At 42.2% G+C, this 15,371-nt stretch overlaps 1 protein-coding gene across 8 annotated transcripts in view; it reads right to left on the bottom strand.

Moving 5' to 3' along the window:
* Window positions 1–7,549: 7,549 nt before the first annotated feature.
* klc1a (kinesin light chain 1a) overlaps window positions 7,550–15,371 on the bottom strand; it is a 39,791-nt gene continuing 31,969 nt past the window's right edge. For 5 of the 8 annotated variants that reach the window (XM_027274541.1, XM_027274537.1, XM_027274539.1 and 2 more), the window contains exons 14-16: window positions 14,848–14,981; window positions 12,143–12,300; window positions 12,066–12,106 (exon numbers count right to left, since the gene is read on the bottom strand). In XM_027274541.1, coding sequence (XP_027130342.1) covers window positions 12,081–12,106; window positions 12,143–12,300; window positions 14,848–14,981 — 318 coding nt within the window. In that variant the 3' untranslated portion in view covers window positions 12,066–12,080. Of the gene's footprint in view, window positions 11,216–12,065; window positions 12,107–12,142; window positions 12,301–14,847; window positions 14,982–15,371 lie in introns of those variants that run through there. The other 3 variants (XM_019277986.2, XM_019277982.2, XM_019277987.2) reach the window with 2 other exon arrangements.

Raw genomic sequence — 15,371 nt, forward strand, 5'->3', positions numbered from 1 at the left:
AAAAAAAAATCCTTTAAAGTTTACTCTCACTTAACATATTGTCCACTGAGAATTAAAACAAAGCGTTGTAGTTTTAAAGCTTCTGTGAGCTGATCGTACCCGAGGGGCACAAATGAATCTGACGTCGGTCGCTCGGAACAACGTCTTGTTCGGTTCCATGGAAGCCCGGTGAACTACTCAACAAGAACTGAACCTACACTGGTCTGATGAAGGACGGAGGTGAGTCAACATCGATGATCACAATAAAAAAGGAGACGCCGACTCGTCTTTAGAGGATAAAGGCAGTTACAACGTACGCACACGCCTCGTGTTAAAGTAGAAGAGTTAACACAATATCTCATACAAAACCTTCAATACGTGAAACTAAATTTAAAGAATTTCTTTGTGTTGTGTGTGTGTTAACTGTTTTCCTAGAGTCAGTGACAGTTTGAATCTCCTCAGCGCCTGGAGATGGAAATCTGTAAATACTCGCAGCAGAAGACGTTCATCTCGTTCAAACTGAGAAAGGTGTGATGTTCTTTGCATTTCTGTGGTGCACGCTGGATTTCCACCAAAACAAAAAACTCTTCATCGCACCGAGCTGTTTTTAATGTGCTTGTAAAACCTAAAAAACTGAAGCCCTTGAATGCAAAGTACATCCCACGCAGCTGCTTTCTGTCTGTTAACGGCCTTTAAAAAGGTGGGATTGTCCTTTAACCGGCTTCATCTCAGGGACTCTTTTTTCAGTCCCTACTTGGCGCGATCCATAAAGGTTCATCATTGCGTTATAAAACCTGTATTTCTGTTCCGTCTCCGGAGTCCAGTCTAACCTTGTGCTAAACACTACAAAGTGTTACGTGGCTGATCGGGAGCTCAAAGTTATCCGTCGTCTGCCGTGGAACGTTAAACGCTGCGCAATCCCTGATTCGGGTTTTTCAATCCGAGAGCATCGATAGAACTCTGAGATGCAACATGTAAAAAACTAGGAAGAAGAACAATCAGCCTAAGTGTGGTTAAACAGACGTCCACAGTTCTGGTTATAAGGGTAATAAAGAGTTTGTTTCATCGAGAACCGCGGCGGAGAAGCAGAATCAGAACCGGTGTTAAGAAAATTCCCAACCCTCCGCTGAGAGAAAACACTTGGTGTGTGCCCTGGAGGTTCAGGTGACGGGCGAGCCGTCACGTCCCTGGTCCCGAGCTTCGTACAGAATTTTGGCCGCCTGCAGGTGGAAACACGGGACACAGTCGATGATCTGGCAACGTGAGGTTTGACGGCTCCGCGTGATGGTTACACGTCAGTAGGACGGTGATGACGTGTTAATAAACACACATACGTGTGTTTATGAACACGTCATCACCGTCACTGCTTACGGTGTCGGTGTCGGCCGTACCTTGTGATCGCAGCCAGCCACAGCGAGGCCACCTTCTTGTCGTACGCCACCTCCCCGCGGAGCTGCTGAGGGTCCTGCGGCCCAACGGTTGTATTGGAGCAGCATGCCGCTGGCACCGGGACTCCCTCTACACACACACACACACAATACATTCACATAATATCTGAGTCGCAGCTGAATACTGAACCCAGAAGCACGGCAGGGAAACTTGCGTCGACGAGCGATTCTGGATGATTTGGAGTTTTCTGATGAGTTTTATTAAATTCTCGTCTGTTGTTTTTAGTTTTCCTCTCTGCCGTCGTTCTTTACGCTCTGGAGGAGTCCCAGGGCTGCCACGCTTAGTCCACGATTTTATGTCGTACGAACAAACTCGTCGAAAACTAATTTAGTAGTCGGACGCTCGTTTTTGTTTTTGTATAACTTTGCTGTTTTCTCTCGAAATGCGGCTGCAGCTTCCCTGCCGCGTCTGCCTCCTGTTCACAACCACATGCAACTTCACAACGCCACTCAGTGACTCCCCTGTGAATTTCAGGGCGGTGTTGCCACTTTAACCAATCACCGCGCAGTCGCGGTTCAGGGACGGCACACGGTGCGGGCGGATCCCCTCGCGGGAACCTCTCCCCAGCGCGGCTGGCTCCACCGGGCGCATTCCTCCGCTGGCGGCTCTGGGTCGGCATGGAAAAGACTCGTGGTGCGAAGGTGGGCTCCCGGCTCCGTCCGCGAGCTTTACAGCGCCCGCCCACCCGCCTCCCCTCTCGGGGACAGTCAATTTACGTATTGATCAAATTAGTCGATTATCGAAAAAATAATCTGTGATAGTCGACTATCAAAATAATTGTTTTGTGGCAGCCCGCGAGGAGTCCTGATGGTGTCCTTAAAAATCACATGCCGTCACGTTTCTGCTGCATCTGAGCACAACGATTCAACCAGCTGAAGACGTGACAGGCGCGTGCACGAACATGCAGGAAGATGACAAAACACACAAACAGCAGAACAGAGGCACGTTCAGGCTGCGGCATGCACACGGAGAAACCAAAGAAGCTTGGAAACGAAAAGAGAGGTGATGAGCGGCACCGCGGCTGACCTTCAGAGAGATAGTGATGTCCAGCGACTGTGTAAAGTGTGAATGTCATTCTCTGCGCCCGGGGCGGAAGAAGCGCGATGCCGAGGAGCAGAGAGGAGAAGAGTTCGTTAGTGTTCGATTAGAAACACAAAACGGCTTGGGAGTCACGCCACGTTAGTGGATCCGTAAAGAACAACATGACGGAGGAGAGAAGTTCATCGTTACAGACAGGGACAGAGCAGTTTGACATTTCTCCGTCAGAACAAATAAGTGCCCGTCTCACCTCCAGACTCGACCCGTCCGTCGGATCTGCATGCTGGAAGATTCGAGACAACTCCACCTCGACGTGACTTTCTCCGTCGAGGGAACAGTACCTGAAGACGGAAGAGCCGACAAATCAAAACCCAGCCGGACGATTATGTTGGACGTCCCTGTTCGTCAGACATTTATCACTGATGATCACCCACCGTTCAGACCACATGACTCACATCAGGTGTGTACCACGACTAACTCACTGTGGTTGTTGAGAGGCGACACGTCTGTTTCAGACTTGTCCGACTCTTTCCAAGTGACGCCGACAGGTGCCGCCTGAGTGACCAACAGAAAAACATTCAGCTGATCTGCGGAAGTTTAACGTTTAGCTCGAGCTCATGCAGACCACAAACAGACCTCTCATAAGCAATAAAGCACCCAGGTTGATTTTTTCATTAAGAGCTGCTGCTGCTGTGTTTGTAGCCTGCACACTGACTAGCAGGGGGGCGCTCTGTAGAGCACTGCGCACATGAACAAGTGCCCGCACTTATTTACACTTTTCAACAATAAATATCTTGCAACCATGATCAGAACTCAAGAGAACGTCAAGAGAACGTCATGAGAAGTCAAGAGAACGTCATTGAGAACGTCAAGAGAACGTCAAAGAACGTCCGCAGTTGTTCATCTTTCTGTTTTAGAATTGAATTAAGGCTGAAAACTTTCAACAAACATGAAAATCATTTTCTGGTTTTTGCTTCTGCATGTGTGAAAATTAATGCAGTTTCAGATTGTGTGCATATCAGACGTCTCTGACGTGATGATCTGAACATTTCAGGCTGTTTTAACCGATTAATTCAATTCATGAGAATCTGCAGAATATTTTAAACTAATTATTATTTGAAGGAAAGTAGTTAATTTTAAAAAGCATCTCAGGTCGTCGTAGAGGGACATCACAGAGACGAGATCGACAATAATATTTAAAGTTCTCCTGACAAACTTTACGGTCGGAGGATTCATGTCAGGATCGCTGATCATATTTATCATACATACTTTGATGTCAAGCTTTATCTCGTATATGTTGTCATCCGTCACGCTGTTTACCTGTTAGCCAGCTCGATTTATACTTCCCTTTCCCCTTTCTTCCCCCCCCCCTCCCTTTTGAGCGGTTATCTTGGAGAGTCCCTTAAGGGACCGGCCTCATGTTGAAGGATCTTCCCCCTCCTCACCTCACAGCCGCACTTTGAGCTGATTCGTAGAAGAGAATCCGGTCTCCTTCTGGGGAGACAAGGCTGCACTCGCCGCGGGCACTGTCCCGACCGGGTCCACGAAGCCACATCGCGGGGCTCGCACCACCTTCTACTGCAGCACTTATCGCAGAATACACCGCCCGCACCTCCGACAGTGATGCTGGCAGGAACACAAGGGACACAGAAAACATTCTCGGTTTCCTGCTTCGAATGAAGCATTTAAATACTGTCAGCAGCAACGACAGGACACACAACACACACACAAACACCACCACACACACACACACACACTCTCGAGGTCGGCTTCGTTGCTGACAGAGTGGGTCAGCAGGAAACTGCAGAGTGTTTTAGAAGAAACAAGTGATCACAGCCGCTCTGAGGTATTGTGGTGTCAACACACACAACCACACACACACCACACTACACACACCACACCCACCACACACACACGTAAACAGTGTATTCTGGACAGATCTGCAGTGTTTATTATGTGAGCACAGAGCGCGCTCCGTGTGTCACGCCAAAATAAACGAACCACAAGGCCGCGTGGATTCTCCGCCGTGCTCCTCTTTGTGACAACCGGAACCGACCCTTCCTCCTGAATTGACGTCGAACTTGGTGTCGCACTGCCTGCACCTCGGCACTGGAGGAGGGAAAACCGGATTGTTACACAACGTGCTGAGCCGGGAGTATGGCCGGGGAGATCGACGGCGGTCTCAGAGACATTTAAATATTGACCCTTGATAAAAAAGTTTCCTTTGAATCGCTGACACAAACAACCTTTTACAGCCAGCATGCAAGTCCTATGTAAACTGCTCTGCATTGTAAAAACTCAAGATAATAAGAAAAGAAAGTCCCAGTTTAAAACCCAAAAAACTGAGTTTAGCTGCCGATGAACGGGGGGGGGGGGGGCGAACGGCCGCGGCGGGAGGGGCGGGAACGGGGTGGGCGGAGGGGAACAGGGGGAGACAGGTTGGTGACACGAGGTGAAATGGGGTAACATGGTGAGACAGGGGGTGACACCGATTGTGAAACATGGTGGAACAGTTTCGACAGGGGTTACATGATTGTAACATGTTTATACCAGGTGGGGTAAGGAGGGGGAACATGGTGGTAACGTGTGGATACAGGGGTTTAATATTGGCGACCGGGTGGACACGAGGTTAACGGTTTGTAACTTTTATGACATGTCTTTACCACTGATTTTTTTAACATGTTTTTAACATTTGTAAAGTTTTGAAGGTTGATAAACAGTTGTACAAAAATGTGTCTTTTACAGTGTTTTAACAGTTTGACAGGGGATACATGTTTTTATATGTTTTTTAAATTGTTTTTAACTTTTAAAATGTTTTTCAAGGTTTTATGTCGTATTGTCTGAAAATCGAAACGTTTACCTGGTGTGCTCTCTTTTTTACTTGACTAAATCTTCTCACTGGTTCTCTCAGATTTTGCCTGTTTGCAGGTTAATCATTTAGAAATGAGCGAAAGAAATCATTACTCTGCTATCAGTCTGCACACACACCCACACACACACCCACACCACACACCACACACAGTAACAAAAACAAACACACAACAACCAAACAAAAAACAAACAACGACGGCGTCACTGAACCGACGTTAACACGTCGTTAATCTGCCGTTAAGTCGGACTCGTTATCAGACGCCTTTAACCTACAGTACTGGCTAGCTGCCGTGCTGGCTTCTGCCTACGCCCAGTCCAGCTGTTCCCGTCGGGAAGTTAGCCACGTTAGCCGCGAAAAACAGCCGGAAGTTAGGCTTTACTCCCACCAAAAAAATAAGGGCGCAGGTAGTTGATATAATATATATTAATTTAAACATTGCAAAAGTCTATTCACATTAAAGTTTGATGAAAATGTCACTCTTTCCTTAACAAAAATCATCTTTTGTGTCAATCTACAGGTAAGCCGCAAGTTACTTTAGAGGAACAACCACTCGTTTAATCTTTAACAATGCTTTTATATTTTAAAATTTATGTATGGACCTAAAAAACCATAATAAAGTAGAAATATTAAATGGATATCTTGACCGTTTGGTTGCTTTATATTGTTATTATTTAATTATTTAATCGCACCGACCAACAAAAAAAATAAAAAAATAACTACCGTTAATAATAAGAATAATAATAAACTTGTTCTTATATATAGTTTAACGATTAACTTATTATAATGTTTTTTTAAACTGTCAACTGAAGTAGTTTACTTCTCGAACAGCGCTTTTTTTGAAAAACCACAAACACAAACCGGAAGCCGACGCTACACATACGACTTTACCCTAGCTTGCAGCCTCTCCGACTGTCCAACCACACAAATCCCGCGCCCAGCTCGCCAGGCTCCGGTTCGGTTTCGGCTCAAACTCCTTTATCCGGACCCATGCGGCTCGTCCAGGGGACGAAGGGTCTGCATGAAGGCCTTCCGTTCTCCGGCGAATGCAGGATTGGCAGCCCGGGTCCCGGACGAGCTTTCTTCCGCGGGCAGGCGCCACCACCCATTTTGTGTGTGTGAGGGGCGGGGACTCTTTCACGCCGTTTCTGGACCATTCGCCCACCGTGTGACTGACCACGCGCGCTCAGCCAATCACAGCGCAGAGCGGTTGTGGGGCACGTGATGTTTTGATTCTTACACCTGAACATGTTTTTTATTTTATTATTTTATTTATTTCTCTTTATAACAGCTACAGGAGGTGGCGCTTAATCATTACAACAGCATTAATTTTCATTTCAGGACACCTATGTAAATATAATTGACGAAAAAGTGTTAACACATACCATCCAAATAATTAACCCCAATAATACTATCTAATACTAAAATAATAAATAATAATAAAAATAAATGTCCTCCATGCAGATAAATGTCTCATACTATTATACATAACAGTCTAACATCATATACAGGGTTAGACTGGTTAAAAGCTCAGAGAGACACTTTTGAATCCTTTAAAAAAAGTTTACAGTGAAGTCGCTGACACAAACAAACATTTTACAGCCAGCATGCAACGTCATTATGTAAAACTGCTGCATGTAAAACTCAAAGATAAGAATAGAAATTCACATTTTAGAACCAAAAACTGACGTTTAGCTGCAGATTAAACTGTGTGTGTTTGTTCTAACTCATCTTCTTTAGTTTTTCTTGAACGGTGGGCCTGATTTAAACATATTTGTGCATGTTTTTAAAATGTTTTTAACATTTTTAACATGTTTTTAAAATGTTTTTAACATTTTTACATGTTTTTCAAGCTGTTTTACTGACGTATTGTCTTTTTTACGTCAGCACACTTGTGTAGATCTCCTAACATATAACATCATATACAGGGTGTGAACTGGTTAACAGAGGATGATTATTTTATTTATGGATTCAATTAATAATTGAGACACTTTCACAATGTCAAAATTATTAAAATAATTCAAAGAAAAAGCTGAAAATCTTCACATTTTAAAACACTGAACTGTTTCTACCTGTAAAGTAACTAGGAACTAAAATAAAGAATAAATACAATTAAATCTGTTGAATACATGTAGTAATAATAATACTTATACTAATAAGTTCTAGTGCCTGGGTAAATGTGTTAAAGTATTAGAAATCACAGTAGAAGCGTCATAAATTTGACGTTTTATTCAAATACAGTTGAGCTGTACAATAGTTTGCAGACAAACACAAAGCCGAGAAGACAAGAAGTGTCAGGACAGCCAGTCTCATCCAGGAACATCCGACACACCGACGGGGGACAGTTTCATCTCTAACGTGGAGGCCACACACACACACACACACACACACACACACACACACACACACACACACACACACACACACTCTCTCTCTGTCTCTCACACACACACACACCAAAAACCATTGGAGTGCAAAGTGACATAAAAAAAAGAACTTTTTAGGAGACTGGTCTGAGACGTGGAGCGGTGCAGCAGCATCCAACAGTGTTGCCATGGTAACTCGGCTGATGAATGCCCAGCGGTGGGAGAGATATGAATTAAGTTAAAGATGAGCAAGAAGGTTCAAACAGGTTTATTCTAATTAAATTAAAGGGGAAATATTGCTGCTACCCTGACAGATGGAGACAGAAATCATTTATTATGTAACACATCACCGCTCCACACGTCAACAAATACAATTAAAAATAAAAAAACTGCATCAGTGGACGGACTGTGAGACTTTTACTTTCACTGCTTTGACAAGAAAACACAAAGTCGACTAAAACTTTCTTTGTTGTCGTCACCGTGCTTCCATAGATCCATAAATCTACATTCATGTCATCATCGTCTCCACGGAAACCTGATTATAAGTCGGACATAAGGACGGATTTCCACATCAGGCTGCTGCAGTTTGTCCTCTGCAACAGGGCAACAAGTTGAGCAACTTTGACCCAACATCAGGCAACAGTGTTCGTGACAAGGCTCACACAGAAACAGAACTACGTATGAATTATTACAAACGTAGAAAATTTGCCTCTGACAACACACGAGTACAAATATGGAAGCAAAAACGTGTCGTTGCATGTTATCCTGTGTGAACCACATCAAAACATTTAATTACAGTCACTCTGTTGCCAGTTGCTGAAGGTGTTGCCTGTCTACTGTTGCCCTGAAATGTTGCCCTGTTCATCAGACTTTGTTCAGTTATGTGCCTCGTTAGACAATAAGGATAAAAAAAACAAACAAAGCAGATTGACGAGCGGACTGATCAACAGTCAACGAGAAGCTTCGACAAAGTGTCGATAAATCATCGTTATAAGAGTCACTCCAAAAATGAAACAGTTCACATAAAAAAATCACTTTGACTAAATTATTGCCGGCACAGAAGTTTTCAGATTTTACATTTATACGTCAGGGCGTGGTTTAAATATTTGACCTACATTTATGTTTAGTATAATGTTTTTAATAAAAGCCTTCATGTGAATTATCGGATATGAATTAATTAACATGGAGTCAAACAAACGTTTATTGCACAGCCCTGTTCATGAAAAACGACCTTTAATATAATTACAGATTTATAATTTAATCGATCTGTTCAGTGTTTCCAGCTCAGATCTCCTCATGACCGGTCGTTAATTATTAATTAATTAATCATTGACTGACAACATGAACTAAAGAATTCAGATTGGGAAACTGTGACCTGATCTGATGTTTAAAAGAACTAATTAATATTGATTAATTAATGAATTAAGATATTTATGTGCAGCCGTACTCCTCAATCAGAAATTTTAATTAAAGTTTTTGGACAGTTGAATGAGAGATGAGTGTGTTTATTTTATTATATGTTTATATTTAGTGTATTTAAGGTACCATAACAGGTTTTTAGTATTGCTATCAAACATTTTCAAATGATACCATAAATCTGGTCCAATAATTTTAATTTTTTCACTAAATAAACTCTCGATCGCTGATCGATCGATGGGGCTGTAAATTAAAAGTGTGTTTTAATTCAAGCTTGTCACCAGTATAAGATGATAAATATGCATTACTTAGTTAGTTCCCTTTAAAAAAGAAGAGCATGTCTGCAGCGTGAACTTCATTTAATAAATCAAGAAAACCAGGAACTTCAACCAAAGCGTGTCAGACTATTATTCATAAGTTTGCAGAGTTATTTGAGTTTGCTGTCTGCTGTCCACGTTTACATCCTTAAATTAAAATCTGTGTCAGGTCAGATAAAGTATATATTTGTTACTAACACTAGTTATAAGAGAAATACCCCGTCTTATTTTGGTAATAGCAAATATACATTTTACATTTGCAGCTTAAATCTCAGGAAATAACTGTAACTAGTTTTAAATAATTCATAATTGGTACTTTTTGGTTGGATGTGTCCAACTTTACTGACGTGGTAAAGTGTTGTCTCGACTAAAAGAAGTAAATAAAATATGTTGTAACATTTCTCCGACCGTTGAAAATAAAAAAGGCGTCAATGTGTAAAAGTGTGAAACTCCCGCCTCGGTCCTGAGAACGTGTCGGTTGGCCTTCATGTGCCATAAAAAGTCATCGTCGCGCCTCGACTAACCTCGAGGCTTTTTACAGAAAGAAAGAGCAGCGAAGCACAGAAACAAAAGTCCATTTACAAAACCCCAAAATGTAAACTTCAAACTTCAACATCAAAAAGCAAAAATCTTCAATCGACACAGGACGGAACATTTTAGGAACAAAGTTCTGAAGAGCGTTTGAGATGTCGAACGGGTTTCCAACAGTTTGTGTTCAAGGTGAATGAATGCAGAAAATGACGTGGACTCATGTCATGAATCTTATTTTCTTCAGTTCAGAACTTCCTTTGGAAATCTGCAGAGTGAACGCGGAGCTAAGCTGAGCTAACGTCCAGGTCGGCCTACGAGAAGACGTCATCGCTGGACGAGTTCTCTGCAGAGTCGCTAGTTTAAGTCATTCAAACATTTCCAAAGAGGCAGAGCTGCAGTTAAAACTCAGCAGGCGACGCCAAAAAACTAAAATGAACGTAACAGCTGATCATTGGATCTCTGATCACAGACGAAGACTTTTCTACGACGTGTTCAAACGAGGAACAACTTCCAGAAAATCAGCTCGAGAAAATAATTGTGTTTCCTTCCACGACTGCTGTGTGAATGTTTAGTGTTGGGAGATAAACAGTAGGTGGCGCTTGTGCACAGTCGGGTTTTGGCCGTAATGTCCAACTTCACAGCAGAAATAAACATGTTTACAGCCTGGTACAAAAAACAGTTTTGGTCTCTGTAGCTAATTTCCCCGTTCATGACAACTGTACTGAGGGTGAATTTATATACAACTCACCTGTTCACATTATATTAAGGCTTAAAGTTATGCAGGGTTAAGAGCGTGGACGCTTGGTCTGTGAACTGGATCTCTGTATTTTTTTGGCTTCACCCGCTTCAGTTTAACTGAGTTAAAGGAGAAATGTTTGTAAGACTGAAGCTGCGCTCTGAGTCTGCCTTCAGATAGCATTAAATATTAAACAGGACTTACATACAGTACACGCACATACAAAAATAGATGTACACACTCGGATCTCAAACATACAGCAGTATGTTCATGTTTCTCTTGTTCCTCGATATGTTTGATTAAGAAAACACCACAAACCTTCCAAAGTGCAGTGAAACATTGAAACCTGTACAGTGAGCACTGATGAAGCTTTCACACACGTTTACGGCCACAGGATTCTCGTGACCTCTGCGACCTCTCGGGTCACTCTCCGTCGAATAAAAAACCTTCAACGCGCCAGGTTAGTGTGGCTGGCACTCAGGTCCCGACTCTTCTTCAGACGATTATTTCGTTCCTGCGGAAAACATCGTCAGAATGAACAACGGACGGCTGGAATATTTTCAAAAACAAACCAGAAAAAGTCAGAAAATATTTAAAGAAGTTTGTTTTCAGCTGAACCAAAAGGACTTAAACACTGTTCAACGTTACTACGGAGGCCCCGAGCAGTCAAACATTCATACATTTTGTGATAACGAGGTCATTTCATTAGTTTTCTCGAGATTTCCAGTTATTTACATCGTTATGTTGAAATAATATCCTGAGATAACGGGATAATTAATACAAGTCTGAGAAAAATGCATGACAGCTTAGGGCTTCCGTACATTACCCCAAACCCCTGTGTAGTACATACAGTATGTACATGTATATGTATATGTATATCTGGGAACAACATGGGAAATCATAACCCTGATAATTGACTTTAATCAGTACGTGTTACTCATTATTTAGTCACAAATACTCGATGTTATAGAGAAATATTTATAAAAGGAGTTTAAATAGTTTAATTTATACATTCAGTCGTACAATGTGGTGAACAGGTCGGATTCGAACCAGCTGAGCAAACGGACGCCCCAATAATTTGTGCTGATTAGTCAAAATAATGAAGTTAGTGTGTGAGTCACACTGCTGTCGTCACTCGTGTTATCGGAGCACAAAACTAAACGAACATGAACTGAAACAGTTTATAAAGACACGAGAGAGACGAGAGAGCACAAAAGAAAAGTCAGAGTCAGAAAGTGTCTGCAGAAAGTCTCTGAGGAAACGTGTCAATCAAAGTGTCTAAACTCTGTCAGATAAACATAAAAACATTCATCAGAACATTTTCCTCTGAATGTTAAAATGGACTACAGGTATAATATAAGTAAAGTAGTTCAAATACCTCATACTTGTACTGTATTTTTACAGTACTTCTCTGGTCACTACAGAATAAAGGTAACCCAGTTTAAACTTATTTTAGGAGGTATTAATATTTGAACTTTGACCCCGTCAGCCTCTCTGCAGACACCTCTGCTCCCGGCGCTCGGCCTTCTTACTTGGTAGTGGTCACTCGCAGCCTTGTCCGGCACGTTAAGAACCCCCAGAGAGCTGGCTCGCTTCATGCTGCACCCAGAGCAGTGACATGCAGGGAGGTGGTGAGGGTGGAGGGGTCAGAGGTCAGAGGTGAGGATGGAGGGGGTGAGGGGGGGGGGATGTGAATGATGGTCAGTCTGTGTTTGTTAATGACATCCATATTTCCACACAACAGTTAGTCTCACATGTTTTTCATGTACGTGACTAAAACGACACGTCTGTAATGATGCTTTACCTCCTCTCAGACTGAGATTTTCACAACCTGGCAACCCAGAATTTTCTATTTTAAAAAGTATTTTTTGTCTTTCTGATCAGACAGTGGCAGCATCGTGTTTGTCGACAGTTGCAGGTGGTGTAAACGGATAAATCTACATGTTCATGCAAACACCGACAGTCCGACAACAAAAACTCTGAGTTCAGTAAGGCGACACTGCAGAAACGTGTCCATCCTAAAAGGAGGCGACGTGACCGCAACATTTGAAATAACAAAACGACAAAATGTGCAAACATTTCTGATGTTTTTTTTCTTAAAATAACTTCTATTTTCCTAAAATTTCTCAAAATATTACAACTTATTACAACTACAAAACTTCTTTATACTCCCACAGGTTGGCACTAATGTAAGGATTCATTAAAGGTCCCGTGTGTCAGATTCATGTGGCTCTGTTTACAGAATATGGCAGAAATGTAACGACTAAAAAACTTTTAGTGTGTGAACGCCTGAAAATAAGTTTTTTCTATCTACAGACTCAGCAGCTCCTCTTCCACCATCGTGTTTCTTGCATGGCTCAGACTGGACAAACTAAACTGTCTCTTGATAGGACAGTTCACATTTTTCATGAGTGTAAAATCATTTAAAAGGACCCGTGTGTTGGATTTAGTGACATCTAGTGTTGCTGTTGCCGACTGAGACCCCCTCAAGTCACCCTTCAGAACGAAGGAGAAACTACGGTGGCTGTGAAGATCCAGCCAGTGTTTCGTTTGTCCGTTCTGGGCTACCGTAGAAACACGTCTGTTCACCGTGGCGGCGTCTGCAGATGCTGTTTCTTATTTTCAGAGTTTCACACGGATGAAAACATAAAAAGCTTCACATGGACGTTTCTGCAGTGATCTGACTTTACTGAGACGCCTGATCGACCACGATGATGATGATGACATCATCATGTGCATCATCTCGAGGAGCCACAGAGAAGAGCAGCAGAGAGGAAGATGGAAACACACGAGGCATGCAAGTCGACATTCAAATGAAAAAATTTATTCATAAATAAAAATTCAACACAGCATCAAACTCAGGACAGGAACAGCCATGCAGAGAAGTTTGTTTCTCCAAAACTCACAAAGAAAAAAAAAAAATAAAAATCTGAAGCCGAGTAAAAACTGAACTATATTTCAACACGAGCTGAAATAAATAGTCCAAAGCCACAAAATGCAATAAATAAATGTTAAAACAAAGAGTTCGTCAGGCATAACGAGCATTTCAAAAGCAGACATTAGTTTGTGTCATCGTCACCGTCACAGCATGACTCAGCTTTATTTCCCCGCCTCATCAGTGACTCGCTGTACGCCGTACTTTGGCTTTATATCATATATACATATAATTTATATATATTTATTTATTCACCATGTTCAGGCTGTTACAGAGTGTCAGGACCACTGCAGGAAAATATTTAATATTTACACATTTAATTCAAATATTGAACCTTTTCCTCTAAATATTGTTTCACCACTTCACAATGTTACATCTCTATCGTTTTCTTGTAATATCAGTTCTTTATTTTCTCAAAGATTTAAACTTTTATCCAAATATTAATAAATATTACAGCTTTTTTCTAAAGATGTAACAACGTAAAACTAAAAATGTCTCCAAGTTTCACTTTTTTAAATGTGCTTTTATACATTTTATTTGTTTTACTGCTGCAGTTTTTTATGTTTGTTGACTTTTTTTATACATTTTATAATTGCATGGCTCTACTTTCTCTTTATTCTGACTTTTTCTTATAAGTTCTTTTTTTTTCTCAGAAATTTGACATTTTATCCAAATATTACACTTTTTTTTAACATATAACACCGCATATCTAAAAACGGAAACATTGCAACTTTCCTCTGACTTTTCCTCTTCATGTTTTTTCCGAAAATAGAAAAACCTTTTCTTGTAATAGAAGTTCTTTCTTGAGATGTTATTTTCTTCTATTATATTTATGAATTTTTCTTATATATAATATATATAATGTATCTGGTGTCTTTTCTTTGCAGACAGTGGCCCTCACACTCAGACAGGTCAAACCAAACGATGGAGGACGGCGTACAGTGAGTCAGACAGGTGAACCGACGCGGCGGGAAAAGAAGGTGTGACGTGAACGTGCCGGTAGAAGCTCCCTCCATCACTTCATGTGCAAACACAGCGTAAGAGTTACACCACTTCACCACCAGCAAAGTAGAGCCAATCCCTTTTAACTTTTGGTTAGTACGCCAGCCGAGCGGAGGCCGGAGGGCCGGCTGGTTCCTCCAGGCCTGCAGTGCATAAAGTGAGTCGCCTGTGGGCGGGCGGGTCAGTTGGGTGTCTGTTGGGATAGTTACCCGGGGTTTTTGGGCTCGCTGTCTCGGGGCGAGCCGCCGCCTTTCAGCTTGCGGACCAGTTTCTCGCTGCTGCGGCGTATCGACGCTCGCAGTTTACTGAAGGAGCCGCTCCTCTTCAGAGAGCCGGAGCCGTCCTAATGGAAGACGATGCCACAGGGTTACACTCATTCACACACACTGATACACACTGATACACACAGCTCAGAACTTCACACTGGTCAACACAGATACACACACGAGTGCATCTTCCCATGCAAACATACACGATGCAGATGCACGGACTCAGGAATCGTTGTTCAGGTGACAGGTAACACCTTAATCTGTCTCCATCTGCCTTCAAACCTTTCATTCAATGTTTCCTGAAGCTTCTCCAACACAGACATCCTGATGTCAACACAGCCTCCATGAGGTGGCGTGGCACTTTATTCTGTGTTCTTGTCTAACATGGTTTCAGTCTGAGCTCCAGCACCTCCTCTAACACCTCCTCTAACACCTCCCTGTCAGCCTGACGACAGGTCTGGGTT

The sequence above is a fragment of the Larimichthys crocea genome, chromosome XXIV, assembly GCF_000972845.2.
Source record: "Larimichthys crocea isolate SSNF chromosome XXIV, L_crocea_2.0, whole genome shotgun sequence".
NCBI lineage: Eukaryota > Metazoa > Chordata > Actinopteri > Sciaenidae > Larimichthys > Larimichthys crocea.